We start from the raw sequence: 26,049 nt of genomic DNA, 5'->3' as shown, positions 1-26,049 counted from the left end.
CTGGGCTGTTCTCGGAGCCCTGGACCTGGGAGGACTAATGAGGGGTGTCATGTCCAACCCCAGACAGATGGCTGGGGGTCCAGTGTTGGGCTGGTTGCTTCCTCTGCACCCTGTGCCATCTTCTGCGAGGAGTTGGGGTGGGGCTGGGGCCACCCCAAGACCAGCAGTGTATCTTTAACAAGGGCCCAGACTCTCAGGAGTCCTGACACCAACCTCTACCTCCACCCAGTCCAGAACTAGAAACCTCTTTCATACCTTGGCCTCCATCTGGCTCTGTGAGGGTGTGGCCCCGTCTCCTGCCACCACCCTGACTTGTCTAAACCTGCCGATCTGAGCGGAGATGAACTCTGGGGAAATCTCTAATCAGAGGCCCTCCGTGCTGTGGTGTGCCGCGGGGTTAGCTACATGTGGGTGGCCCCTGGGGCAGTGTGTGCGTGTTGGGGTCGGGGGGCATCCCGTGAAGCGAAGCTCCCTAGCGGGGTAACTTTAGGTTTGAAAACAGCCCAAGACTTCAAAGCCCGGAGCGGAGCAGCGCTGTCGTGGCACCGGGGGTGGGTAGTTAGTTGGGTGCAGCAAACCCGCGCGAGGCTGAAGGGGAGGCCTCTGCCAAACCCTCACCCACGCCCTCCCCGGCCCTTCCTGCCGTCAGCTCGCTCCCCAGCCTCACACTGTCAGCCCCAGCTCGGAGGGCTGAAAAGGGCGGCCCTGCGTGGGACAGGGGTCCTCGGTGCGCCCGGTCCCCAAGGGGGGCGGGAGGGGGCCCGGCGCTGCGTGGGGCGGGGTCGCGCAGGCCCCGCCCCGGCGCGCGCCTGTCCGTGCCGCCCATTGGTCCCGAGAGCTATGACTCGCGGGCTGAGCAGGAAGGAAACCGCTCCCGAGCGCGGCGGCCTCGTCTCCAGGCCGTGCAGCTGCTGCCACCGCTACCCCGTCTGCCTGTCGGCCCGTCGGCCCATCCGCAGCATGAGCGGCCTGCGCGTCTACAGCACGTCGGTCACCGGCTCCCGCGAAGTGAGTGCGCGCCCTGGGGTAGAGCGCTGGTGGTGGTCCTGTTGCTCTGGACCCGGCGCCTGGGACCCGCCCCCAGGGCGGGGGCGGCGAGGTGCTGGACACGGCCTCCTGAGTTGGGTGGGGGCAGGCTCCGCGGCCCCATCCTGAACACCACCTTCGGGCATCCTGGGTCGTCTGCACACCCACTATCAGGCTGAGCCTTGACCATGTCCTTATCTTGCCCTTCCTCTCCTCCACTGTGTGTGTGTGTGTGTGTACCTGGGGGCGGAGGTGGCGCCTTACCCGTCTCCACCCAGGCCTGCCCTGCTTTCTCTTTGCCGAGCTCCTGGCTCTCCCCACCCTTAATTTATCTCTTATGTTTACTGACTCCCCTCCTCATGGTTGGTGGTCCCTCTCTCCTTCCACACCACCACAATCCTGACTCCTCCTCCCAACTCCTAGTGGCCAGAACCCTCCCCTAGGGCGTGGAGCGCGACAGGGGGACAAAAGCTCCTGGCCACACTCTCTTTTTTTCTGCCCAGGGTTCCCCCCATAAACCCTCTAGTCTGCTCACTAACCCCTGCCCGCCCTTTGCCCCCAGATCAAGTCCCAGCAGAGCGAGGTGACCCGCATCCTGGATGGGAAGCGCATCCAGTACCAGCTAGTGGACATCTCCCAAGACAACGCCCTGCGGGATGAGATGCGAGCCCTGGCGGGCAACCCCAAGGCCACCCCACCCCAGATTGTCAACGGGGACCAGTACTGTGGGGTATGGGCCTGGGGGTTGGGGATGGAGGGAGTGTTGTAGGAGGATACCAGCCAGAGTCAGACCTGAGACAAAGCACCAGTACTCAGGTGACCACCTCTTGTCCCCTCCCCCAGGACTATGAGCTCTTCGTGGAGGCTGTGGAGCAAAACACACTGCAGGAGTTCCTGAAACTGGCCTGAGCCGAGTCAGCCCCCTGGACTCCATCACCACGTTCCCCCCAGCCATCACCCATGAAGGACCTTGTGACAACTCCGTTATTCCTAACCTTCCGACCTTGGAGCCCCTCCCCCCAACCCAAGACCTACCGCCTCCCCTAACTGTAGCTCCCTCTTCTCTATTCAAAGGCGACATTCCTTACCCACTAGTCTCAAAGGCAACATTCCTTACCCACTAGTCTCAGAAATTGTCTTAAGCAACAGCCCAAGTGCTGGTTGTCCTCAGCCTGGCCCTGAGGCTGCCACCCTGCCTGGCACTGGCTGATAGGCACCCTTCTTGGTTCCATTAGCCAGGGCTCTGCCAAAGGCCCCGCAATCCCCATCCGGGAGCACCGCAGAAACAATTAAAGGTTCCATTCCATTGGCATCGTGTCTTTGGTGTGGCGTGGACATCCTGGGTCCCTGCTCTGAGCAAGTCTGGTAGATGTGATTGTGCTGAGGCTGTGCTCCCGTGTGGCACCTCTGTGTGCGATTGACAGTGCGTGTGTTTGGATATATGTCCAGCACACACATACCTGTGTGGACCAACGGTTTCTAGAGAGTGTGGGTGGGTCACCCTCCAGCGCACATGCACGTGATGGTGTCCATTACCTTGGTGTATACTGCACGTTTGCATGCCAGTCAGTAACGCGGCTGTGCCTCGTGGCCACCTGCCTGTGTCCCAACAGCTCGGCTAGGTGTGGGTGTGTCATGGAAGTGGGTGCCCAGATGCAGTTCTGTCAGCGTTGGGGCAGTGGCTTTGATGCATAGTGTTGAAGTGTCCCCACGTGCTTGTGGTCCTGCGTGTGTCTGTGCGCAGGGATCTGCACACTGGCAAAAGAGGCGCTGGCCTGGGGCGGGCCCTCTCTCCCCTGGAGCAGCTTAGCCCTTCTGGGCAGAAAGAGGAACCTAGAGGACAAAGACCCAGCGGCCAGGCCCGCCAGCTGGGGCTCGAGTTACAGAGGGGCGGCGCCGCCCCCTCCTCGGCAGAGCTAGTGCTGCTGGGCTGCCCTGCCAAGAGAGCCTCGCAGAGCAGCCGGCGTTGGGGTGGGCGCTTTATTCGGGGCCGGGGGCGGGCAGCGGAGCCCGGCGCGCCCGAAGCAGCAGCGTGGCGTTGGGCACCAGGCCCGCGGCCTGCAGCGTGAGAGCGTCATTGTGGTAGACTGTGGGCGGGAACGTACTGAAGATCTCGAAGGTGGTGGCCTCCACGGCCCTGGGGACAGGGAAGAACGAATCAGGCCGGGTCGTGGGGCCAGAGCCCCGCTGCGGACGCCAGCTGAGCCCCGCGCCCACCTGGCCTGTGCAAGCAGGGTGCGCACATCACCGACTGTGTCCTCCGGCCGCATCAGCAGCAGGAAGGCCTGCTCGCCATTCTCAGACTTGATGCGCAGCGTGGAGAGCGCGGGCACGGGTGACTCCGGAGACTCCTGGCTCCTGTGGACCCAGAGGCCGTCAATACCCCCTGGTAGCCCAGTCCCAGGGTCCTCACCTCTCCACTCTGCCCTCACCTCTCACGCTCAGCAGCCAAGGCAGGCGTCTCCACCACGATCTCCTGGATCTGGACACACAATGGGCAGCATCGATGGAGTGGACAGAGCCCTGGGCCCTGCCGGTCACACTCTCCCCCCAACCCCTACAGGGGACTTCTCCTGACCAGGGATGGATGAGACCAGTGAGCCAAAGCGGGAGGGGGTATTCTGTGTAAATGGGGGCCCAAGGAGAGGAAATAGAAGGGAAGCTTTGGGAGGTAGCCCCATCGTTCCCTTCCCTCATTCTAGTGGGGGAGACAGAACCCCACACAGTGACCAGGCTGGGTGCCTAACCTAGGAAGGCTTCCCCAGGGAAGGCTTCCCTGGGGAAATGACACTTGAGCTGTGACTGAAGGATGAAGAGGAGTCCTTAGAAATGGGATGGGGGGCAAGGATATTCCAGAGAGCATAGGTCAGGGAAGACTTCTGAGAAGAGGTGATATATTTGAGAAAGTGTCAGCATTCATGTGGCTGAAGCTGGAAACCAGGTTGGACTGGAAAAAAGAAAAGGTTAGAGGTGGCAAGAGGACCAGAAAGGAATGACAGGCCTTACCTAAGAACCACTGGAGGGTTTCAACAGGGAAGAGCCAGGATCCAATTTGCATTTTTAAAAGAGCACAGAGGCTGCTGGGGGAGGATGGCTGGCAGGGCGGGAGTGGAAGTGGGAGGCCAGTGAGGGGCCACTGCAGTTGTCTGGGAGACACTCTGGGGCCTAGGCTAGGATGGTGGGCGGGGGGAATGGAGAGAAGAGATGGATTCGGGAGCAGTTCTGGGGATAGACAGATCTGACAGGACTTGGCCACTTGTGGTGAAGGCAGAGTCCTGGGAAAGGGGTTTGGTATCTTTCACAGGTGGAGACGAGGGAGGAGTAGCAGGATAGTGAGTGAGGAGAGAGGATGATGAGACCTGTGAAGGCCAGGAAGGTGTATTTCGGTCTGGACCTCAAGAGGGTGGCCTGAACTTGGGCTCACCCCCAACCTAGACTCCCGACTTTCCCACTCTTACAGCCACACTCCTGCGTTGGCCAGTTGCTCTCTGGTCCCAGCTCAGAGAGACCAGGAGACAGTCTTGAGAGCTCACCAGCTCCATCGTTTCCAGGAGACAGGGGAACAGCTCTGAGGAGCTCATCTCTCCATCCAGGCCATCCTCAGGGGCCCTCAAGCCTGAGCCTCCAGGTAAGCCGCTGCTCCGGTAGGCTGGGCCAGGGTTGATGGTAAAGCCGCCCCCCCGCCCCCCTACCCCGCCAATAAGGCTGGGGGAGCCAGGGCTGGACTCACCTTCAGGGTGTCCCGGATGGGGCCTCGAATGTCAATCACCTCGCCTTGTCGGATCACTAATTTGGGCAGCCTGTTCAGAAACTTCTCGGCGGTCATCCTGGAGCCTGCAGAGAGGGCATTGGGAGCCTTGGCCGGGGCAGAGACTGTGTGTGATGGTGGAGGAGGCTACCTGGAGCTTGTCCTGCACAGTGCCCCCACCACCTGGCTCAGCCTCAGGGCCGAGCTCACCTGGGTGCTCCATCCTGTCCAAGGGCTTTCGAATCCTCTGCCAGCCTACCACTCGGCCCTCGCCAGGGAACGGGTCCAGCCCATTCTCTGGGTAGACCTGATTGCGCAGGTCACTCACCTGTCAAGAAGGAAGGGAAACAGCGGCTGGCACAGCTCTTCAGCCCTGAGCTCCATGCCCACCCCTACTTGCCCAAACAGAGGAATAGGCCCAAGGGATGGTCTGATGCAATCCCCATTTTATAGATGAGGAAACTGAGGCCCTGGGAAAGAGCAGGAGAGCTGCAGTTCATGCTGCTCCCACCCACCTGAGCCCTGCTCTTCCTGCAAGCTCCCCTCATCACTCCAGCTGCAGCCACAGTACTGACATCCTCCTCACAGAGTCCCTCTCGGGAGCAGACCAGGAGGGGAGGGATGAGGGTGTTAGGAGAGGGCAAAGCCCTGCTTGGCATGAACTACCTCAAACACCCCTGGTCGTGACTCACGCTATTTTCCCCCTCACACGCTCTCACTGTGGAACTAACGCACCACCCTCTGGGACACAGCCTCATGTGCTCCCATCACAGCACCCTCATCTCACTGCCGACTGCCCCCACAGCAGGGGGCCGGCTCCATCTCAAGTCCTTTAGTCCCAACGTTTGCCCCCCAATGGCACTACCTTCCACCCCAACCAGGAGGCTCCAGGAGCCTCTGGGGGGAGCCAGGACAGTTTTACGTGTACTCCTCATGTTCCCCAGGCTGTCCAGGTGTCCTGAATGCTGGGGAGGAGGGGCAGTGGTGCCACGCAGCTGAGGGCTCTGCTTTCAGGATGCCAGAAGGGGGTGCTGCCTGCTGTTCAGCTACATACCTTCCCCACTGCTGATGCGGCAAGTATGGCTACGGCAGCCTTCCCGCTCCCTTCCCAGCCCCGTTTCAGGCTCACCCTCCTTCTGGAGGTCATCAGACTGGGGTCTCTGAGGTGGGGCAGTGCCCCTAGGTGATGCCTGAGGAAGCATTCCCACCCCCTCCAAAATCCCCACACTGGGAGTGAGTGGTTTGAGGAGAGCCCATCACCTTAAAGGGGACCCCGTCAGGGTACAGCCGCTGGAGCTCTGACGGGAAGAAGCCATCCAATATGTCTCGGAGGCAGCGCTGCAGGGGGAGAGGTAGGGTGAGGCCTGGCTGGCCCTGTGCAGTGCCCTACACCCTGCTTCCTGTCTAGATGGCAGGCTCTGGGCCCCGGGATCGTGGGGCCAATTACTCTCTGGATCAGACTCTGGAAACAGAGTCCCAGGACATGGTTGGGGTGGGGGGTGGTTCTGGAGGTTCTGCATGAGCCTGGGTGCTGGGGGTGAGCTGGGCCCATCATCTCCAACTAATGGTGAGCAGGGGGTGGGCCACCACAGTGGCTTGAGGGTGCACAGGCCTGTCCTCCCCGTCACTCCTACCTGTGTGGAGGGATCGTGGAAGGGCCGGAAGGGCCCATCGAACATCACGATGCCATTCCGGTAGAGCTTCAGTGGGATGGGCTCAAGGACACAGTGTGGCACTCTGCTGGGCATTGGTGTCAGCTGGGTGTCACTGTCTACCGCCAGCTCACTGAGATCCTTCAGGCTAGCCAGCAGCCTGTCAAAGTCTACCTCGGGGGGTACCAGTGAGTCTCCTGGCAAAGAGGATTGACACCCATGAGCCTCTCTTCATGGCTGCTGTGTGCTCCAGATCCCTGGCTTCCACAGCCCCCTCCTATGCTGGGCACGGGCCTTAGCATCTCTTTAAGTGACCACCTGGGGAGGAGGAAGGACAGCTAACACTAGATAATAATAATAGCTGTCTTTTAGTGAGCATTTACTTTGTGCTAGGGGTTTAACATCTATTATCCCATTTCTTCATACCAACCCTATGCTGTAGGGACTATAAACATCCCCATTTTCCATATTAGGAAACTAAGAGTTAGAGGTTAATGGCTGGCCTAGGGACACACACAGTAAGTGGCAAGAGCGGGATCAGATCCCAGATCAGATGTGCCAGGCACTGTGTTAGCAGCTGAAAGGCACAGTGCAGAGTTCCCAGCGGTCTGGGCTCAAATTCCAGCTCCTCCACTTCTACCTGTGTGACTTTGGTCACGTCATTTAACGCTCCGCACCACAGCATTCTCTTCTAGAAGGTGACGATGATAGGACCAGGATGGCTGTGAGGGTCCAAGATGACCACGTAAGAATTCCAACAAGCATCTGTCTGTGTTAGTTATTGTTGCCAGCTCTACCGTGCACAAATGGACCTCAGGCCAACCCAGAGGCCACGCAGCAGGGGTTATTTATCTCCATTTTATACATGAGGAAACAGGCCCACAGAGATGAAAAATGATTTGCCTCAGGCCACTTGGCAAGTTAGAAGAGGGGACTGACCCTGGAGTCTGTTCTTTCCACCCATCTGCACCATCAGGAGACAGAGGTGAGGGTCGGGACACCTGCTGGACAGGACATGGGAGACCTTGGGTTGCACATGTATTTGGCCTCCTCTTCTGACAAATGTGTTGTCCATAGAGCTGCTCATAAGGTTCACGGGGTGCAGGTGGGGTGATGAGGCAGCCAAGACAGATGCCAGAGCAGAAAGGATACAGGGCAGGTGGGGTGCTGCTGGGGGACAGGCCAGGAGCTTGTTCTCAGTCCTGAAGGGATCTTGCCCTGAACTAAGTCATCTACTAGGGTGTAACCCTATAAAACACTGGTGACTTTCTGGGCCTTCTTGGAAGCTGTTTTTCACCAGGACAGCCAGGCTGAGGCAGGATGTGGGTCAGGACTCTGGGGACCCAATTCCTTTCCCCACAGTGGTGCAATGGCTGTACCGGGGAAGTACAGATGTGGGCGGCCCTGTTTCCTGTTGCCTTTGTGGCTGCTGAAACGGTAGGCCCCAGCTGGCCTTCCCTTCTCCCCTACATCTCCTACTGCTGCAGGGGCTGCACCTGCGCCCCCCTCTTCCTGGGGTCCCCTGGAGTCCCTGAGAGTCCCAAGAAAAACTCACAGAACATCCTGGATATCCCTGATATGAGCCAGAACAATACCGAGACACTATTTTCCTTTAACAGCTGACTAAGTACTTTCAGAACACCCAGGTAAACCTGAAAATAACAGCAGAAAAGCTCATCACTGTCAACATCTGCCCCCATCCCTATATTCTTACAGATGGGAAAGTGAGGCCTAGAAAGTCACATGACTCGGCCAAGGCAGGCCACACAGCACGGCCAACAGGACGACTCAGAGGCGCGCGGACTGCTAATCCAGCTGCCTCCTGGGGACTGGGCTTTTTCAGGGAGCTGAGGTGTCGACAGGGGAAGGGGCAGGTGGAAACCCAGGGGAGGATGCCAAGAAGCAATGAAAGAGAAAAGGAAAGTTGGCGGAGAAAATCAGCCCGGAAGGCTCTCAGCCAGGGCTCGGGGGTGGAGAAGTGAAAGCAGGGTGGGCCTGGCAGGTATCAGATGCAGCAGAATGGAGGTGACACAAGGGGCCCAGGAGAAGGAACCGCCGCTCTGGACAGACCAGGGCTAAGAGAATAAGGCAGGAAGAGCCTGGCATCGCCACCTCACAGCCAGGAGTGCTCAACAAAAGCCTGGCCCCGTGCAGCCACGTCACATGGGATGAGGCAGGTCAGAGGTCAAGTGAGGCATTTCCTCTCTGAGCCGCAGCTTTCTTTTCCAGGGAATGGGTAGATAACAGAGATCTTCATCCTGCCCGCAAGATCCAGGGGTGAACTGACTGTGATGATGACTCAGCATTTACTATGCCAAGCCCCAAGAGGCAGGTCTTCTTCTCCCATTTTACAGATGAGGAAACTGGGCCTTGTAAGGTGACATGCCCCGGGTCATGCAGCTTGCAGGGCCCAGGTGACTCTAAGCCTCTGTCCTCAGTGACCACGCAGGCTTGCCTCTCAGTGTTGGTTCTTCAGATACTGCTCACTGGGGTTCCTTTCCAAGGAGGAGTACAGTGCAGGGAGATCATCTCTGAGGCCTCATCCAACTTCTGAGAGCCCATGATTTTATTTAAAAGGGGAGTGAACAGGCATGGAGATCAAGTCCAAGCTCCTTGGCCCAACTCCCAAGACCCTCAGAGCCCTGGCTCCCCAGGCTGCCCTCAACAAGCTCCCCCACTCACACTCTGAAGCCATACAGCCCGGGCTACCACTTCCAAGCTGTGTGACCCCGGGCACACGGGCCAACATCTCTGGGCCTCAGCTTCCTCTTCTATAAAATGAAGACAATAACAGCCCCACTTTACAGGGTTGCTGTGAGGCTCACAGGAAGTGCCTGGCAGACAGAGCTGTTGTTGTCACTAACACCCCACCCTCTTGATCATCACAGGGCTCAGGTGCCCTCTCACCACCTCCGTGGAGAAGCCTTGCCCGGAGCCCCTGCCCCTGAGCCTGGGCCTCTGTTCCTCCTGGGTTTCTGGAGCCCTTGGGCCCACTCCTGGCCCTCATCACAGGCTGCTGTCATTTTCTTTGCTTATTGGTCTTTCCAGCTACACCAGTCACTCCTTGAACACAGGCAAGAGCAGCCAGCCCTGGGCCTGGCCCACAGTGGGTGCTCAAGACGCACTGGATCCGTCCCTCCACCCCACCACCCCGCCATCCAGCAAGTGCGTCCGCAGCGCCCGTGCCCTGCCAGGCTCTGAGCAGCATGGCCACGCCCATGCCCAGAGTCCTGCCCTCCTCAGGCTCATACTTGAATGAAGGAGACAGGGTGACAAAGAGTGACAGTGGCATGTGTTAAGTGCCACTGTGGGGTTGCAGGGCCCAGAGGAGGGCCAGACCCTGCCCCTAGCGCAGCTGAGTGGTGAGCCTGCCCTGGGCTGGCCCCTCGCACCCTCACCGGGAGGACAACCTGCTGCCGTGAAATCCCGGCAGTGTCCGACGTGCCCCAGCTGGCCCGTCCCAGCACCACAGGCGAAGGCTGTTGAAAGGAAACAGGCCTGCTATTTCCACCCACCTGCACGCCGGGCCCTGCTCTGGGGACTTCACCTACATTCACTCTGCTCGTCAGAGGAGCCGGCGGGGAGAAAACGGGCTCCGAGAGTCTGGTCACCGCCAGGGCCACAGCCAGCCTGTGACTCGGCAGGAGCTGACTTCTCTGGCCCTTGCTTTGATCATCACGCTGCTTTTCCCCCACCTCATCCTGTACAGAGGATCGCCCCAGCGGGCTCTGACCATCCAGGCCAAGGGCACCCAGGCAATGCCTGCGAATCGCCTGCATGTGCACGTGCCCTGGCCTTCGGGTCGAGCCCTGTGCTGGCTCTCTGGAGCACAGCAGGGGTGGAGCAGTAAATGGACATGGTCATCATTCACCGACCGCATGTCCGCCTGAGAGAACACTCCACGTACTCCACACTGTGGTATTCAGTGCTCTCAGTTCAGGGCCTAGGGGTCAATCGTACCATCTCACCTCACCTCACAGATGAGGATGTGGACTCAGAGGTGAGGCAGGTTCCCCACACAGGTGCGATCTGACCCAGGCCCCCCTCTTCAGCCAGAGCCTTTAAGGCTTTCACTGCAACGCAGAGCCCCTAACTACGCGCCCGGGGCAGCTGCAGGGCGGCACAGCGCCTGGCGCCGAGCAGGCACTCCACGCACATGTGCTAGAGCAGGTGGGGTTTGAGCTGAGCTTCACAGGAGGGGAGAAAAGGGGGCAAGGCACTTGGGGGACACAGCACAGGACCGAGCTAGTGGGAGGGTGGGTGGCAGGAGTCCAGCCTGCCTGGGGTCTAGGCCAGGCCATTTCCAGGGGCCCAAGGGCAGCCCAGGGACAGCCCATGGAGGAGTCAGGCTGGCTTCCTGAGCAGGGGAGGGAAGAGGCTCCCACACAGATGCCGGAGCCTGGGCTTGGGGAAAAGGGTTGGGGAGGTGGGCGCTGGGAGTGGGAAGGGGAGATGTAGAGAGAGGGCAGGGACTTGATGAGGGGTGGGGGGGGGTGAGGAGCTCAGAGGTGAAGGGTCGGGGGAGCTCAGAGTTGGCTGGAGCTCTCAGCCCTGAGGCTCAACACCTGACCCGAAGGTGGTAGGACCAGAGCCGGAACTGTCCCTTTCATGTCTCCGCATACCCTGAAGCACCTGGCACGGCATCCTGTTTGCTACTCAACATACTGGTGGGAAGGGGTGAATGATCTGGCCTGAGGCCAAGCCCTTGCAAGGCTTCCTCTCCCCTGAGCCCCTTCATGGGCCCAACTGACCCTCCTCCCTAAGAGTCCCAGGCTCTAGAATGTTTGAATCAGCCCCAGTCTGCCTAATACAGATGCCCCAGCTCACCAATCCACTGGCCTGCTGCCCCAGGGCCTGTGGGGAGTGGTACCCAACAGAGGGAGATCCAGAGAAACAAGCCAGAGCATCAGGGTCAGCCAGAGGCTGGCTTCATGGACCCAAGGGCCCTTGGGGCAGGGGCAGGTTGGCACGTGGGGACAAGGCCATAGGGAGAGGAAGGGAAAAAGCCAGGAAAGGGGGGCGGGCAGTCCCAGGAGGAAAAGCTGCTAGAAATGAAAAACATGTTGTTCATCTGTCAGAAGAGCTAAACTGAGCCCCCTCCATGTTGAAGAATCAAAAGGCAAAAGAAGAAAAAGACACAAATCAGGAACTTGTGGCCAGGCTTTAGAACAAGGGGCTTGAGAACAGCCGTACTCTGAGCAAAAACAAACAACACAGAGCAGTTGGGGGCTGCTCTCTTTTTGGGAGGAGAGGGTGGAATCCACAGAACCAGGTCCAGAAACCAGCTGTCTGGTCTCACCCCTTCCCCAAAGGAGCAGGGAGGGCCCCACTGGCCGGAAGGAAGTCTGCCCTCCAACTAGTCAGCAAGGCCACATGAGGCCTGAGCCCAGCTCACCGCACAGGGGCAGTGTGTGTGTGAGTGTGAGTGCGTGCATGCGTGCGTGTGTGTGTCCGTAGTGCTGGCAGGCCTCTGGCCCTGGACCCCAGGAAGGGACATCCTTACAGCTTCTGGCAGTTGCCTAGCAGGGTCTCGCCTCTCACCCAGGGAGAACTTCCCATAGCACTCAGCCCAGGGTTCAGCTCCTGGCATGGCCCAGGTGCCATACAGCTCCCCAGCTTTGCTGTGTCCTAAATGGGACATCTTCCCCGACAGCTGTGCTCCCCAGGGTCATCCCAGGTTCCTCCCACCCCCTCCCTAATGTTCGAGCAATCGTCAAGGCCATGGATTCCCCTCCTAAATCTCTCTGCTCTGCCCCTTCTCACCAGCCCCACCAGTATCACCCTTATGCTGGGCATCATCTCATCTTTGGCCTGGATGACTGTAACCATCTCCCAGTGGGCTCCCAGCCTTAAGTCTTGCCCCCTTCACTCAACAGACTGCTTAAGTGCCTCAGTTTCCCCATCTGTAAAATGGAATAACCCCTGGCCTGTGCCAAGGCTATTTGTGAAAATGCTTTAAAAGTGGCAAATATGGTGCAAATGGAAAGTGATGTTTTTGAAACAAGGGTGAGGGGGTTTTCCCCTGAGATTTAGGGGGAGCTAGCCAATGTGCAGCAGGTGGGACTCTCATGTTTCCAGTCTGGGTTTTTACCCAGCAGGAAACTTATGAAATTAAGAAAGTACAGTTGTCTTCCAAACAGTCCCCTGGGAGCCAAGCTCATGTTCCCATGAGACTGCCACTGCCTTCTGACCATGGAAAACAATGAGAGCTCCCACTTGCGGGGCTGATGACATGCGAGGTGAGTGCTAGGTGTTGCGTCCAACCCACTGACTCGTAGTAACTCCATGGGAAAGAATACACTGATGAGGAACTACTGATCTACTGATGAGGAACTGAAGGCTCAGAGAATGGAACTCGAGTACCCAAGTCACACCTGGGTTAGGCGGTGGTGATGAGGACCCAGGTGTGACCAACAGAGCCTGGAGAACTACCTTCCAGGCAATGACCTCCATTCTTTGAAGAGAATGGACCAGCTTTCAGAAGTGGCCAGTTCCGGGACTTCCCTGGTGGCGCAGTGGTTAAGAATCTGCCTGCCAATGCAGAGGACACGGGTTCGATCCTTGGTCTGGGAAGATCCCACGTGCCGGGGAGCAACTAAGCCCATGTGCCACAACTGAGCCTGTGCTCTAAAATCTGCGAGCCACAACTACTGAGCCCGCGAGCCACTACTGAAGCCCGCCCGCCACAGAGCCCGTGCTCTGCAACAAGAGAAGCCACCACAATCAGAAGCCCACGCACCGCATCGAAGAGTAGCCCCCACTCGCCGCAACGCAACTAGAGAAAGCCCGCACACAGCAACGAAGACCAAATGCAGCCAAAAAAAAAAGTATATATATATATATATATATATATATATATATAAAGGAAGTAGCCAGTTCTATGGCCCCAAATCTCTGGAGTGCATCCCTCGGGATATTAGCAGTTGAGTTAAAAATAAAACGTGGTGGAGGCCCAGAGATGCAGGTAGATTTCAATAGTTTGCTACAAATGAACCTGGAAAGGGAGTCCACAGAGGAGACCAAGCCCCTGGCCTAACGGCCAGCTTCCAAAGCAGGGGGATTGCTTCTAAAGGCCACAGCTTTTAAATGGGTGACATTTTGTAAACTATGGTGCCTGAGACAAATGAGGTCTTGTTACGTTTTGTATCCCTGGGTCCCTGGAGCCTTAGAAAGATGAGCAAGCAGAGTCTAGGGTTAGGTGGTCAGGGATGGAGGCTGAGGCCTTTCCCTCCTGCTCCTGTGTCAGTGGCAAGCTGTGGGAGGCCTTGGGGCACCTTGTGCTGGGAGAAGGGGCATGAATGAGCTGGCCTCTGGACAGCTGTGGGCCATTGGGAGCTGTAGCGGAATTCCCTTTGCAGGAGGGTCCAGGGTGGACCCCGACTTTACCTGGCTTCCAGAACTTCTTGGCTGTCATCCAGTCCCTCTCGCCATCCTCCGAGTCCTCCTCATGCATGGGCTCACCCACCCACTGCAGGCCGTAGTCACCGAGGAACCGCTGTGGGGAGAGAAGAGGGAGATGTCGGGGGCACTGTCAGCTCAGCCCCTACCAGGGGAAAAGGCGGCATCAGCCCAGCCCCCAGCCCTAGGCCTCCGCTCCCAGCCCACTGGATGGGGCGATGGGCCCGGGGGTCTTGGCCACTTCCTGGCTGTGGCCTTGGGAAGCCACCTCACCTCCCAGAGCCTCAGGTTTCTCCTTGTAAAATGAAGCTTGTGAGGACTCACTAAGGTAACTCACGTCATGTCCTTAGTACGGGCCTGGCACAAGCAGGAGCTCGCGTAAGTCCGCCATCATGGCGGCGGAGAGCCATGTGGGTCTGGCCCGAGTGGGAGGAGAGGAAGGGACACCTGCTCTGCAGGTCTGAGAGGACATGTCCCCCCACATGTCCCACACGCCTCTCTAGGGCTGGCCGCCCAGCGCCTTTGCCACAGGAAAACTTCTGAGTTGTCTATGCTTCCTGTTGCTGCTTCCTCACCTCCACTCCTTCCCTCAACCCACTCCAGCCCGGCTTCCACCTCCACAACTGACTGCAACGGCTAACAAGCAGCCCCCCGCAACCTGCCTGCTGCCTAACCCAGCGGGCACACTTCTGCCTTCCTCTCTTGCAACATATGTTGTTCTTTTTCAGTTTCAAATCTCTAGCCATCTACACTTAGATGTCCAACAGGCACCTCAAAATGAACTTGGCCCAAACAGTCATGCCTCCCTGCTCCCACCTCCCAAGGCGGGGAGTGGCCCACGTCCCAGCTAGTCTCTAATGTGTTACCCTTTTAAATATTTCACCATATTCCGTACTTGTGTCTCTTCCTGTGTACTTGTTTATGTGTGTCCCCTCTAGACTGTCAGTGCCATGAGGGCAGGGACCCTCTCTGCATCCCAGTGTCTGGCAGGGTGCCGGGCGCACAGGAGGTACTTTGTCTGAGTTTGCTAAATTAACGAAGCAATAAACGTGTGAACAACGTGAACGTGGGAACCCCAATGCCCTCTGCCCTGAGGGGGCAGCCCTGACTCCTGTGGCAGCTGCTCAGAGAAGCCCCACGGGCTGCCGGCAGTCCTAGCAGGCCGCTCAGGGAGCAGCTGTTTACCCACAGCCCTGGGGTATGCACAGGCCTGGGTGGGAAGGGCCCTCAGCTGCAGCTGCTGCTTGGGGTTTGCGTCTGTGGTCTTAAATTAGGTTGGGGCTTTGGAAAGCAACTCGGTGTGGAGAGGGAGAGGCTAGAACCCCAGGAGGAGCTTCTGGTGGGGCCGGTGAGGCAGTGGGGGGCCTTGACGATGTATGCATGCCTAGGACCCTCCCTTGAGCCTGGGGTCCCTCCAGCTCAAGCCTTGCTGTGTGAACGATGGCAACAAAGGTGACACTGGGTGAGTGAGATGCCACGTCCAGAGGCAGGGAATGGCCATGACCAATGCAGTAAACACGCACAGCCAGGCCCCTGCCAGGTCCTGGGCGCACAGCAACGAGCAGGAGAAAAGTGCTCCCTCCCTCGTTCCCTCGTGGGGTCCACGGTCCCCAGAGGAAGAGAGAGTGGAGCACCTGCCCTGGTCACAGGTGAAGGGGGTCCCCTGGGAAAGGGCTCCCACCTTGACTTGAGACTGAGGATCAGTGAAAACTTGCCAGGGGAAGGTAGAAAAAGAAATTTCAGGTGGAAGGAACAACACGGACCAAGGTCCTGAGGTGGGAAAGAGCTTGATGTGGTCAAAGAAGCAGAGGCAGGTCCCCGTGGCTGGAGGGGAGAGTAGTTCAAGCCGACACTGAGGAAGGGGGAGGGGCTAGCCCAAGCCTGAAATGGGATGGGGGGTGCCCCGGGCCCCTGTGTGGGATGTGCGGTGAGGAGACCCCAGAGAGGTGGGCTCTGACCCAGTCCCTGGGGGCAGACAGCCCTGGGCCGGCACCTCCCTCACCTCCATCTCCCCGACCTGCCGCTGCAGCTGCGCGCACGTGGTCTCCAGCTCCTCCTGCCGCTGCAGGGTCACCGTGCCTTCAGGAAAAGACGGGGAGGGGTTCCTGTGCCCCCCGCATGGAGGTTGCCAGGCCACTTCTGGCCATGACAAGAGCTTTGGCCTGAGGGTCATCTGGAGAAGCTGCTCCACGAGAACTCGAGGGATCCCTGGAGAAGCACCTCTTGGCCTCTCGCCCTGACCTTGAGAGGGGAGGCCCTGACTCTCGGGAGGCCACCAGCCCACCGAGCAAGGCTCCTGACGGGGCTGCCTTTCCTCCAGGCTTTGGCTGGCAGGCCCTGTGCTCAGGGCTGGGCTAGGGCTGCGCTCGGGGGACTCAGTCCCACACAGAAGGGCACCGCCCTGGGTGTCACTGCTCCTCTCTGGGCTCCATTGCCCAGACTCCACCACAGGACTCAGCTTGATGCTCTCGGAGCCCTGATACCCAGAGGTCGCCGGCCCAGGGGGTACAAAGGGGGGCTGACCAGCCCACAGAGGGCCTCTTACCCTGGTGCTCCTGGAGGGTCTCCACCAGCTCCTCCAAGGCCCGTATCTTCTGATCCTGCAGCAACGAGACAGGAGGGGAGCAGACCTGGTGGTTCCCAGAGCCCAAGGGAGCCCCTTCCAGATGGGAAGACCCGGCTTAAAGCCCCTGCCCCGCTCTGGCACTGCTCCAGTGCTCAGATGGCCCTTGTGGTCCCACTGAGGTGGGGGCAGGGGGTGGGCACCCCCAAGTGCCCAGCACTCAGCAGCCACTGCTGCCACCCAATCTGAGGTCTACGGGCCTTGCTCCGGTGTGGAGAAGACCCCTAGCCTCTCTGCTCAGGTCACAGGGACCCAGGTCAGTCCCGGGCCAGACCTGGCCCTTGAGTTGGGCGGTTTGCTCAGGGAGATGGTTCTAGAACCCATCCACCATGGTCTATTGCAATAGTAGCCTCACTGGCCTCCCCAGCCCAGGCCCTTCCACCCCTCAGACCAGACCCTGGCCCTCTCCCCCCTGGGGCCCCACCTTGGAGAGCATCTCATCCGCCTGGGCCTTCACCTGCCGCTCCAGATCCTGCACTTTCCTCGCCATGGTGGCCATCAACTCCGAGTCGTGGTACACAGGGACTGCCAACCAGACAAAGTCCTAGAGCCTGGGCCTTGAGCTGAGGCTGAGGTATGGGGGTCCAGGGGAGGGGAGAGGGAGTGGGGTCCAGGGGAGGGGAGAGGTAGCGGGCTCCCCAGCAGCAGAAATAAGGGTGGTAACAACTGCTGCCACCGAGATAATGGGGACAGTTCTACACACTTTTCATATGTCAGCTTTTCTGAGGAAATGAACTGTTTTGGGAAACTGAGGCACAGAGATTCTGTAATGCACCGAAGATGTATATACGAGGGAGTGGTACAACATACGGGTTACATCACCTTGAAACGCTGTCAAAAAGTTCACCCTTAGAGCAACTATACTCCAATAAATATTAAAAAAAAAAATGTTCACTCTCAGTTGAATCACTCCTCTAATCTCGCCCCTAATTCACAGGAAATACGTTGGATAGAGGAGCAAGTTAAACAGCACCGGACAAATCACTACGGGGGACATCCTGCGGGACAAGTAGCCCGGACGCTTCAAAAAGTGTCATTTTTTTAAAGAGGCAGGGATTCTGCTCTAAAGAAGTATAACAATCAAATGCAGTGCATGACCCTCAATTAGAACCTAGATCGTGGTGGGGGGGAAGCTATGAGAGATATTTTGGAACACTGGGATGTTAGAGAGTTCCTGGATTGTTCATATTCTTAGGTGAGATCACAGCATCGTGGTTACGTACTTCCTTACTCCTAGAAGATGCAAAGGGAAGTATTTAGAGCTGAAATGTCATGATATCTGCAACTGATTTCTAAATGGCTCATCCAAAAAATACACTTGTGTTCATAACATATGTGTATATGGATAGAAAGCAAGTATGGCAAGATGTCACTAACTGTTGAACCTAGGCTGAGGACGTATGGGTGTTTGCTGTACTATTATTTCAACTTTTCTGTTTGCTGACAAATTTTCAAATTAAAACATTTGTGAAAGAAAACAAGAGAGACACACGGGAAGAAACAGGCGCCCTTCTTCCCCTGGATGTTGTCTCTCTCTGTGTGAAGCCGGAAGTGTAGCTGTAACCACGTGACCATGTGGAGCTGACAGGCTCAAGGATGGTTCAGTGCAAAGCTGGAGAAACCTGAACTTCTGACAATGTCTTTGAGCTGTTGTCTCCCTAGGACTTCTTAGTATGTGGGATAATAAAGCCCCCTGATGTTCCTTGGTTGAATCAGGGTTTTCGTTGACTTTAGTCAAAAGCTTCTTAACTGATATATAGACATTTGGGAACTGTCAGCACACGGATGACGGCACATGTTTGAGGCAGAGTGGAGAGAGAGAGGAGATCCCAGGCAGGAGGAACATCACATGGAAAAGCTGGAGCTGGCAGGGAGCCGAGAGGGAAGAGCCTAGGAGGCAGGAGGATGGCAGGGAGGCCGTGTTATGGAGGCCAAGAGCCCGGGGTGTCCTGAGAAGAGGGATCAGGGAACTGTGTGGAATGTTTCCCTGCAGAGAAGTGAGACATGACAGGCAAGCCCTTGACTGTGAGCTTGGCAGGGGCAACCCCTGGCTGAGAGCGGGCTGAGGGGTGGTGGCGGGGGAGAGGCAGAGAGACCTGGGGAACAGCCAGTTTCTGTGGTTGCTGTTGAAAGATCCTGGCTTTGTGACCGAATGGCTGTGGGGCCGGGCTCTTCCGGTCTCCTTTTCCACCTCAACCCCTCCCTACCTGTACAGGGGAGGGGGCATTCGGTGCAGGATCAGAGACTGAGAGACAGAAACGGAGACAGAGAGACAGGAAGCTGCTTACCCAAGATATCACAGCTAGTGGAAAACTCTCACCTCATCCCCAGCTCCCCCAGACTCCCAGCTCAGACCCTGCCCCTGCCCAGTGCACCACACAGCTCACCCTGCCAGCCCATGAGTCCCCTGTGCGCAGGACTGCTCAGTCCTACCTCCTCTGGGAAGCCGCCCCAGTGAGCCCCATCCTACTTTGCGCACCTCCACGATTGCAGTGTTGCCACAGCCCTTGGCGGATGGTGTGGATCAGGCTAGGGGGACTGTCTAGGGGACTTGGGCCTTGTCCAGAGCCCTGCGGAAGCAGGAAGCAGATGCCCGGAGGCTGAGCTTCCCCCTCAGGCCCTTCATTCCTCTTGGACCCTGAATCCTAGAGCCACTGACATCACTCTTGATGGGGATTCCAGCCAGGTGTACTCCAGAGGTGCCAGCCACAGCCCGCCCTGGGGCTTTGCCAGACCTCCTGAGCTAACGGCCGGACCTGTGTGTGGCTTCACGCCAAGCCAGGCTCTGAACAGGTCTGGGGTGCAGGCCCAGGGCCACAGTCAGCCAGGAGTAGAAGCAGCGCCTCTGACCCAGCAGGTGGGAGAAGGTGCCATGCCTCTCAGGGCCTCCCTTTCCCCGGGGCCTCTCCTGCTGCCAGGGACACAGACCCCTTCGGGCCTCTGCACTCACCATGCCTACTCACAGGGGCACCTATGCCACCATAGCAGGAAGGAACAGAGATCCTTTCTTCTGAGCCGTGCGCGTCATTCAGCACGTCCACCTCATCTTCTGCAGACAGGGATGCCCAGGTCACTGCTCTGGGGCTGAAGCCCAGGCGAAACGGGGGCCCTGGGCCCTGGTCAAGATGAAGCAGCCTGTTCTCTGTCCCCCCAGCATATGAGGATAGAAAACTTGGGACGCTGGAGAGCAAGGATCCAACCAGAACAGGCCTCTTCTTGGAGTTCTCCCAACCCGGCTCCCTGGGGGGACCTGGGTGGCCAATGCCAGCACCACGGTGGGGGCTAAAGGAGGGCTGGGATGCAAAGGTCTGAGCCTGCGGGAGGCAGGGCAGCAACGTGAGGACTGGGCTTCAGGGAGAAAAGGCTGTAATGGGCTGCAGGTGGCTGTCGGAGAAGGAGGACTGGGGTCTGCCCCCCTCATGGCCCACCCCACGGTGAGTGGAGGGGTTCAAATGTTAGTGATGACATCTCCACTAAGGGTGTGGGGTGTCCAAATCCGAGAGCTGCAGATAGCACTGCAGTTGGCCAGCCACTCTGGCTGACGGGAGCTCATCACGCTCTTTCTCTCCATCTGCCCAAGTGCAAGGACATGAGGAGGACACGAGGGCAGAGCCCACACTTACCATTTCCGTACATTTTTATATCTCGCCTCCTGGGAATGGGGCAGGAAGGAGAAGGAAGACAGACAAGTTAGGACCCCCTGGATTGCCCTCGGGGGAGGCTCTGGCACCAGGTCCCCCATCAATCCTAAAGAAGGTGTCTCCTGAGGACATCCACCCCCAAATCCCATCCCGGCCCAGGGGTGAGCCAAGGGGCAGGCTTCAGGGTGTCCGACTCCTCCCAACAAAGAAGGATGGTGAAGAGCTGAAGGGCAGAGCCTTGGAGAGAAGATTACAAGAGTCCCCAAGCCCAGGAGCGCAGCCCCAGCTCTGCTCTGAAATGGCTGCAGGACCCCAGGCCTGTCACTTAACCTCTCTGGACTTCCTTGGCCATGATGCAAATGACTCAAAGTGGGCTTCAGAAGAGCAAGGAGAGAGGTAAAAGAATGCTTTGAAAAGATGAAACTGATAGATGAACAAACAGGATTCTCTTCACTGAGAGCCCAGCATGTGGCCGAGCCTGGAACAGGTGGGCCAGCAGTGTTTGAAGAACTAATTCATGACCAGTGAATAAACAGACGGATGCCGCCACCTCGCTAAATGGCACAGCCCAGTGTGTGCTTAGACACATGGAGAGCCTCCCAGAAGAAGGTTCGAGAAAGATAAGGTGATCAGAGAGAGATACATAACTTCTTATCGTTTTCCTCAGGACACTAGGAGTCAATCTCCTAGTCCACGGGAGGAGCCGGGAGGAGGCAGGGGCATGGACACAAAGATCCCACGAGGCCAGTTCCTTACCCCGGATTCACAGGCTCCGAATGCAGAGGCACTCGCCGGGTCTTGCCAAGGGAGGCCAAAGGTGAGCTCATAATTCTACTTCTAGTCTCTAGCTGTCAGGAACTCCCTGAGAAGAAAGAAGTCAGCCCTTGGGGACAGTCACTCAGGACCAGGGAGCGGCCTGAAACTTCTTCTGCCCTGGCTACTTTTCCCAGGAGGGAGCACTGTCCAGGGAGTGGCACCCCTCACTTCTTCCTACTGCCTCTGCAGAAGTTTCTGGAGGCGGCCTGGCCTCAGGATCCCTATGCTTGACGTCCACCTGCTCCGCTGGATATCCAGCTCTCTGCTCTGCTCTTGGAGGTCTCTGGCCTAGCAGTGCTTGGGAAAGGGCGATGGGGGTAGGATGGGGTGCAGAGGTGGGCCGGAAGCCTGGGACTTCCCCAGACTTCAAGCCCTGGCACAAGACTACCCAGCAGGCCTGGGGCTTCTGTCTATCTACCAAGGAGCTGGTCATCATGCCCAGGTGTCCCCTCCCCTCCTACCAGAACCAGGGGCCACCTCCAACTTCTCAGAGCCAGAGAGGGGCAACCCCAAGGCAGGATTCTACCAAGACACCACCTGCATGGCAGGGAGGTCAAGAGCCCAGACCCTGGATAGGTTCTGCCATTCCAGTATAGCCTGTGCCTCAGTTTCCTTTAGCGTGAAGTGGGGATGGTAATAGTACCAGCCAGGTAGGGGTAACACACGTAAAGCACCCAGCCCAGTGAGGCGCTCGAAGGAATTACTCAAAATGTGAATTGTGGCTGCCGCTGTTATTGGCACACGGAAGGCCCTCATAAATGCCGATTTCCCTTCCTTTCCTCTTCCTTCTGGAAAGATGAATGAACATCAGGGATGCAATTAACGGTCACTATTCAGTGAATTAAATATCACGTGGCTAATGTCTAGAAATCGAAGAATCAAACGACCTCCATCAGGGCCTGAATCAAGTCTTCCGTTCCACTTTGGAGATGTGTGGCACTGGCCTCCATCAGCCCCTGAATCTGCCCAGCAAGGGGACCTGCATCACCAGGAGGCAGCTCCCTTGGTCTTAATTCTGGAGTTTGGGACTCATGCCCCGCCCCTTTCTCAGAGGTGCCCTCCAAGGACAAGGTCCAGAGTTTCCTGATCTCCATCATCCAGCATCCAGCCTCCCAAACCTGCCCCCAGCCTGCCTGGTTCCTGCCGTCTTGTCCGGGCATCCTCAGGGTATGTGTGGCCAAGTGTGACGGCCCCTGTGGCTCCCTTCACCAGTCTCCACACACTGCCAGAGGAATCTTCTTAAACCCAAAGCTGACATGTCACTTCCCTGCTCAATACTCCCAGTGGCTCCTTCTCACCCACAGAAAAAAAAATCATGGATGATCTGGTCGCTGCCTGTGTCTCTGGACCTCACCCATCATCACCCACGGTCCCCCCGCATCCCACCCTCCACTTGAGCCACTCTGAACTGTCGGCCCTGAAATGCACCAGGGCTTTCTTTGCACACATGGCTCCTCAGGCCTGGGACCCGATCCCCCAAAATGGTCTCCCTACTCCTACCCACACCCTTCCCTTGGCTGGCTAACTCCTTTTCTTTTTCTTTTTTTTTTTTTTTTGCTTTTATCTAGTTATATTTTAACTTTTTACTTTAAAATTATTATAGATTCACAGGAAATTAGGACAATAGTAGAGAGGTCTGGTGTATCCTTCACAGTTTTCCCCAATAGTCACATTTTACATGACTATTGTACACAGTATCAAAATCAGGAAATTGACATTGTATAATCTGTGTGTCATTCTATGCCATTTCATCCCCTGTACAGACTCTGTGTAACCACCACTGCAATCAATATGTACAGAGGACTTCCCTGGTGGTGCAGTGGTTAAGAATCTGCCTGCCAATACAGGGGACACAGGTTCAAGCCCTGGTCCGGGAAGATCCCACATGCTGTGAAACAAATAAGCCCATGCGCCACAACTACTGAGCCTGTGCTCTAGAGCCCGTGAGCCACAACTACTGAGCCCACGTGCCACAACTACTGAAGCCTGCGTGCCTAGAGCCCATGCTCCGCAACAAAGAGAAGCCACGGCAATGAGAAGCCCACGTGCCGCAACAAAGAGTAGCCCCCACTCGCCGCAACTAGAGAAAGCCCGCACACAGCAACAAAGACCCAACGCAGCCAAAAATAAATAAATTTATATTAAAAAACGATATGTACAGAACTATTCCATCACCACAAAGATCTCCCTTGTGCTACTCCTTTAGCATCACACTCATCCTCTTCCTCACCACTGTCCCTAACCCCTGGCAACCACTACTCTGTTTCCCATCTCTATAATTTTCTTACTTCAAGAATGTTATATAAATGGAATCAAATAGCATGTGACCTTTTTTTAAAAAAAATACAGCTTTATTGAAGTATAATTCACACACTTAACTCTTTTAAAGTATACAATTCACTGGTTCTTAGTATATTCATAAATTCAGAGTTATGAAACCACCATCACAATCAGTTTTGGAACATTTTCATCACACTAAAAAGCCCCAGGCACTGTGCCTTTAGTAGTGAAAACTACCCTGCATGAACTCCCACCAGACCTGATTATCCCTCCTTTCTCCAAATTCTCATCACCATAATGACCCCTCAAAAGAAACTGGTCAAAAAGACAGAAATTAATAAGCATTGGCAAGGATGAGGGGAAACTGGAACCTTTGTTGGAATGTAAAATGGTGCAGCTGCTGTAGAAAACAGTCTAGCAGTACCTCTAAAGGTTAAACAGAGTTATCTTATGGCCTCCATGCCTAGTTATATACCCAAGAGAAATGAAAACTTACATCCACACAAAAGTTTGTTCATAAGCAGCATTACTCATAATAGCCAAAAAATGGAAACAACCCAAGTGTTCATCAACCAGTGAATGGATAAACGAATGTGGTATATCCTTACAATGGAATATTATTTGGCAACAAAAAAGGAATGAAATACATACCACAATGTGAATGGACCTTGAAAACATTATGCCAAGGGAAAGAAGTCAGTCACAAAAGACCACCAATTGTTATGATTCCATTTATATGAAATGTCCAGAATGGTCAAATCCATAGAGACAAAGTAGGTTAGTGGTTGCCTAGGGTAGGAGGTGCTAAAGGGAGACGGGGAGGGTGTGGGTGGACTGCTAAAGGGTATAGCGTTTCCTTTTGGGCTGATGAAAATGTTCTAAAACTGACTGTGGTGAGGGCTGCACAACTCTATGAATACTAAAAACAATTGAAATTTACATTTTAAAGGGGTGAAGTATATAGTATATGAATTTTATCTCAATAAAGCTATCACAGGAAAGAAAAGGACCTGGTCTCCAAACCAAAACCAACATCTTCCCTCAAAATAAGCTCCTCCCACTTCCCCCTTCTTAATGGGACCCCGTCATCCAAACACAAAAATTTTCCCTCCTTCTTTCCCTCTTAATCCCATCAGTTACTAAATCCTGCAGGTTAAACTCTGCAAGTCTCTCACACATAGCTCCTCCTCTCCATGACCATTGTTGGCCATCCTAGTGGGACTCTCACTGCCCTTCTTTGGGGCTGTCACAATGGCCCCAAACCGACTTCCCCATTCCAGTCTCACTCCAGGCCAATCCAACACACTGTCTCCAGATCCATTTTCCCATGGATTATAGGATTATCGTCGTCCGTGAGGACGACGATTGTATCTTCCTATCAGCCTGGGGACTCCTGAGCGCAGGGCTGTGTCTCCTCCCTCAGACCGGGGACCCTGAGGACAAAGCCACGTCTACTCCCTTCACTTTGGGGTCCTCCTGGGAGGACTGTGTCTTCCGCCTCAAGCCGGAGGCGGCTAAAAGTTAGGCTGTCTGCCCCTTCAGACTCAAGTTTTGAGAGGAAAGTTCTGTCTTATGCCTCTACATCTTTGGGAGTCAGATTTATCCCCCCACAGGTCCCAGGGCTCTCCAGCGCCGACAAGGACCAGCAGGCTGTACACCTTCAACCCCTAAACCCCCAGCTGGAAGCGCTCACCACGTGACTTCTACCACCAGTCCCGCCCTAGGAGCCGCGTCACCGCCCCCCTGCCTCCACGCGTAGCCACGGTAGGCGGGGGCCCGAATCTGCTCCCAGGGCGCGGGGGGGTCTGCTGGGGGAGCCGGGCCGCGGGTCTCGCATGTCCTCGAGGTTCTCGAGGTGAGGGCCCCAGCCTGTGTGTGTGGTTCCATGGGCAGAAAGGTCTAGGGCCGTGACTCACCACACAGGGTTGCAGAGCCGCCTGCGGCGCCGCCATCTTGTTGTTACACGGTTTCCCAGGCGACCAGGACCCGTGAGCTTCTCATTGGCTAATTCGAGGGGTGTCCCTGAGCAACCAGCAGGCAGCGGAGGCGGGTACAGCCGTCTGTGCTCGAATTCTATTGGCCCACGGAGTCTCAATTCATCGCTGGATACTGCAAATCCCAGAATCCACCGCTCTGAGCGGACTCGGGGTCTGGAGAAATGGAGGGCCCGTTCATGTCAACCCAAGGCACAGAAAGCGGAGAACCTGGGATAAGATTCACGAAGCTGCTGGAAGCCTCTGGACCTGAATGTGTAATCCCGACAATGCCAATCCTCCCAATCAATCCTCCCAATGATTTTGGGAGAAATTACATTTATCTCTCTGAGCCTGTTTTTTCATCTGATCAGTACAGTACTAAGGGGGCAGTTCTTTTAAGCATGAATGGAAATGATGCAAGTACTTAATAAATGTTTCTTAAATCTGAATTTCTCTGCTAACTTCTTGACCAAACGGCGCCCTGAAGGGACGCTCATATTCTATTTCCTTTTTGTGAAAATTTGGGTGAGACTCCCCCTGCCTTTGGATAAGACACTTCGTGTGATTTTGGGTGAAACATTTCCCCTCCCGAGCCTCACATGAAAAAATAAGGTGTCGGATTAAAGCAACTAGAGAGGGCTTCCCTGGTGGCGCAGTGGTTGAGAGTCCGCCTGCCGATGCAGGGGACACGGGTTCATGCCCTGGTCTGGGAAGATCCCACATGTCGCGGAACGGCTGGGCCTGTGAGCCATGGCCGCTGAGCCTGCGCGTCCAGAGCCTGTGCTCCGCAACGGGAGAAGCCACAACAGTGAGAGGCCCGTGTACCGAAAAAAAAAAACAAAAACAAAACTAGAGATAGTTTAGTTAAGAGCATGGACTTAGACCTCTG

The 26,049-nt window shown here is 56.4% G+C and overlaps 2 protein-coding genes across 12 annotated transcripts; one reads left to right on the top strand and one right to left on the bottom strand.

Annotated features, from left to right (window-relative positions):
- The first annotated feature begins 766 nt into the window (after positions 1-766).
- Positions 767-2,338, top strand: SH3BGRL3 (SH3 domain binding glutamate rich protein like 3). Its single transcript, XM_033840542.2, has 3 exons — positions 767-1,008; positions 1,589-1,756; positions 1,870-2,338. Exons 1-3 carry the CDS (start codon positions 841-843, stop codon positions 1,933-1,935), a joined length of 402 nt encoding a protein of 133 aa, XP_033696433.1. The 5' UTR covers positions 767-840; the 3' UTR covers positions 1,936-2,338.
- Positions 2,126-25,150, bottom strand: UBXN11 (UBX domain protein 11). Of its 11 annotated transcripts, none has more exons than XM_073793753.1 (15): positions 25,101-25,150; positions 20,845-20,950; positions 20,071-20,099; positions 19,398-19,496; positions 16,872-16,972; positions 16,370-16,424; positions 15,827-15,903; positions 13,813-13,921; positions 6,409-6,623; positions 6,035-6,112; positions 4,985-5,102; positions 4,757-4,860; positions 3,459-3,508; positions 3,244-3,384; positions 2,126-3,163 (listed from the first exon to the last, which is right to left on the bottom strand). In XM_073793753.1, exons 2-15 carry the CDS (start codon positions 20,913-20,915, stop codon positions 3,007-3,009), a joined length of 1,404 nt encoding a protein of 467 aa, XP_073649854.1. In that variant the 5' UTR covers positions 20,916-20,950; positions 25,101-25,150; the 3' UTR covers positions 2,126-3,006. The 11 variants fall into 11 exon arrangements, with proteins under 11 accessions (XP_073649854.1, XP_073649848.1, XP_073649847.1 ...); XM_073793747.1 differs by adding an exon at positions 21,609-21,692 and having other exon boundaries at positions 2,126-3,384; positions 25,101-25,143; XM_073793763.1 differs by having other exon boundaries at positions 2,971-3,163; positions 3,270-3,384.
- Positions 25,151-26,049: the final 899 nt, after the last annotated feature.

The sequence above is a fragment of the Tursiops truncatus genome, chromosome 1 (assembly GCF_011762595.2).
Source record: "Tursiops truncatus isolate mTurTru1 chromosome 1, mTurTru1.mat.Y, whole genome shotgun sequence".
In the NCBI taxonomy this organism is placed as follows: domain Eukaryota; kingdom Metazoa; phylum Chordata; class Mammalia; order Artiodactyla; family Delphinidae; genus Tursiops; species Tursiops truncatus.
The sequence above is the reverse complement of the archived record's forward strand: the minus strand, read 5'-3'. Positions and strand labels throughout refer to the sequence as shown.

What these genes read in the sequence shown, in the direction of transcription:
- UBXN11 (XM_073793746.1), bottom strand. Translation starts at nt 20,915, where the DNA reads ATGAGCTCACCTTTGGCCTCCCTTGGCAAGACCCGGCGAGTGCCTCTG. An exon ending in CAAGAAGTTCTGGAAGCCAG is followed by an intron (nt 6,624 to 13,812) that starts GTAAAGTCGGGG and finishes CCTCTTTGCCAG; the next exon opens with GAGACTCACTGGTACCCCCC. An exon ending in TTGGCTGCTGAGCGTGAGAG is followed by an intron (nt 3,385 to 3,458) that starts GTGAGGGCAGAG and finishes CTGGGTCCACAG; the next exon opens with GAGCCAGGAGTCTCCGGAGT.
- SH3BGRL3 (XM_033840542.2), top strand. Translation starts at nt 841, where the DNA reads ATGACTCGCGGGCTGAGCAGGAAGGAAACCGCTCCCGAGCGCGGCGGC. An exon ending in CGGTCACCGGCTCCCGCGAA is followed by an intron (nt 1,009 to 1,588) that starts GTGAGTGCGCGC and finishes CTTTGCCCCCAG; the next exon opens with ATCAAGTCCCAGCAGAGCGA. An exon ending in ACGGGGACCAGTACTGTGGG is followed by an intron (nt 1,757 to 1,869) that starts GTATGGGCCTGG and finishes CCCCTCCCCCAG; the next exon opens with GACTATGAGCTCTTCGTGGA.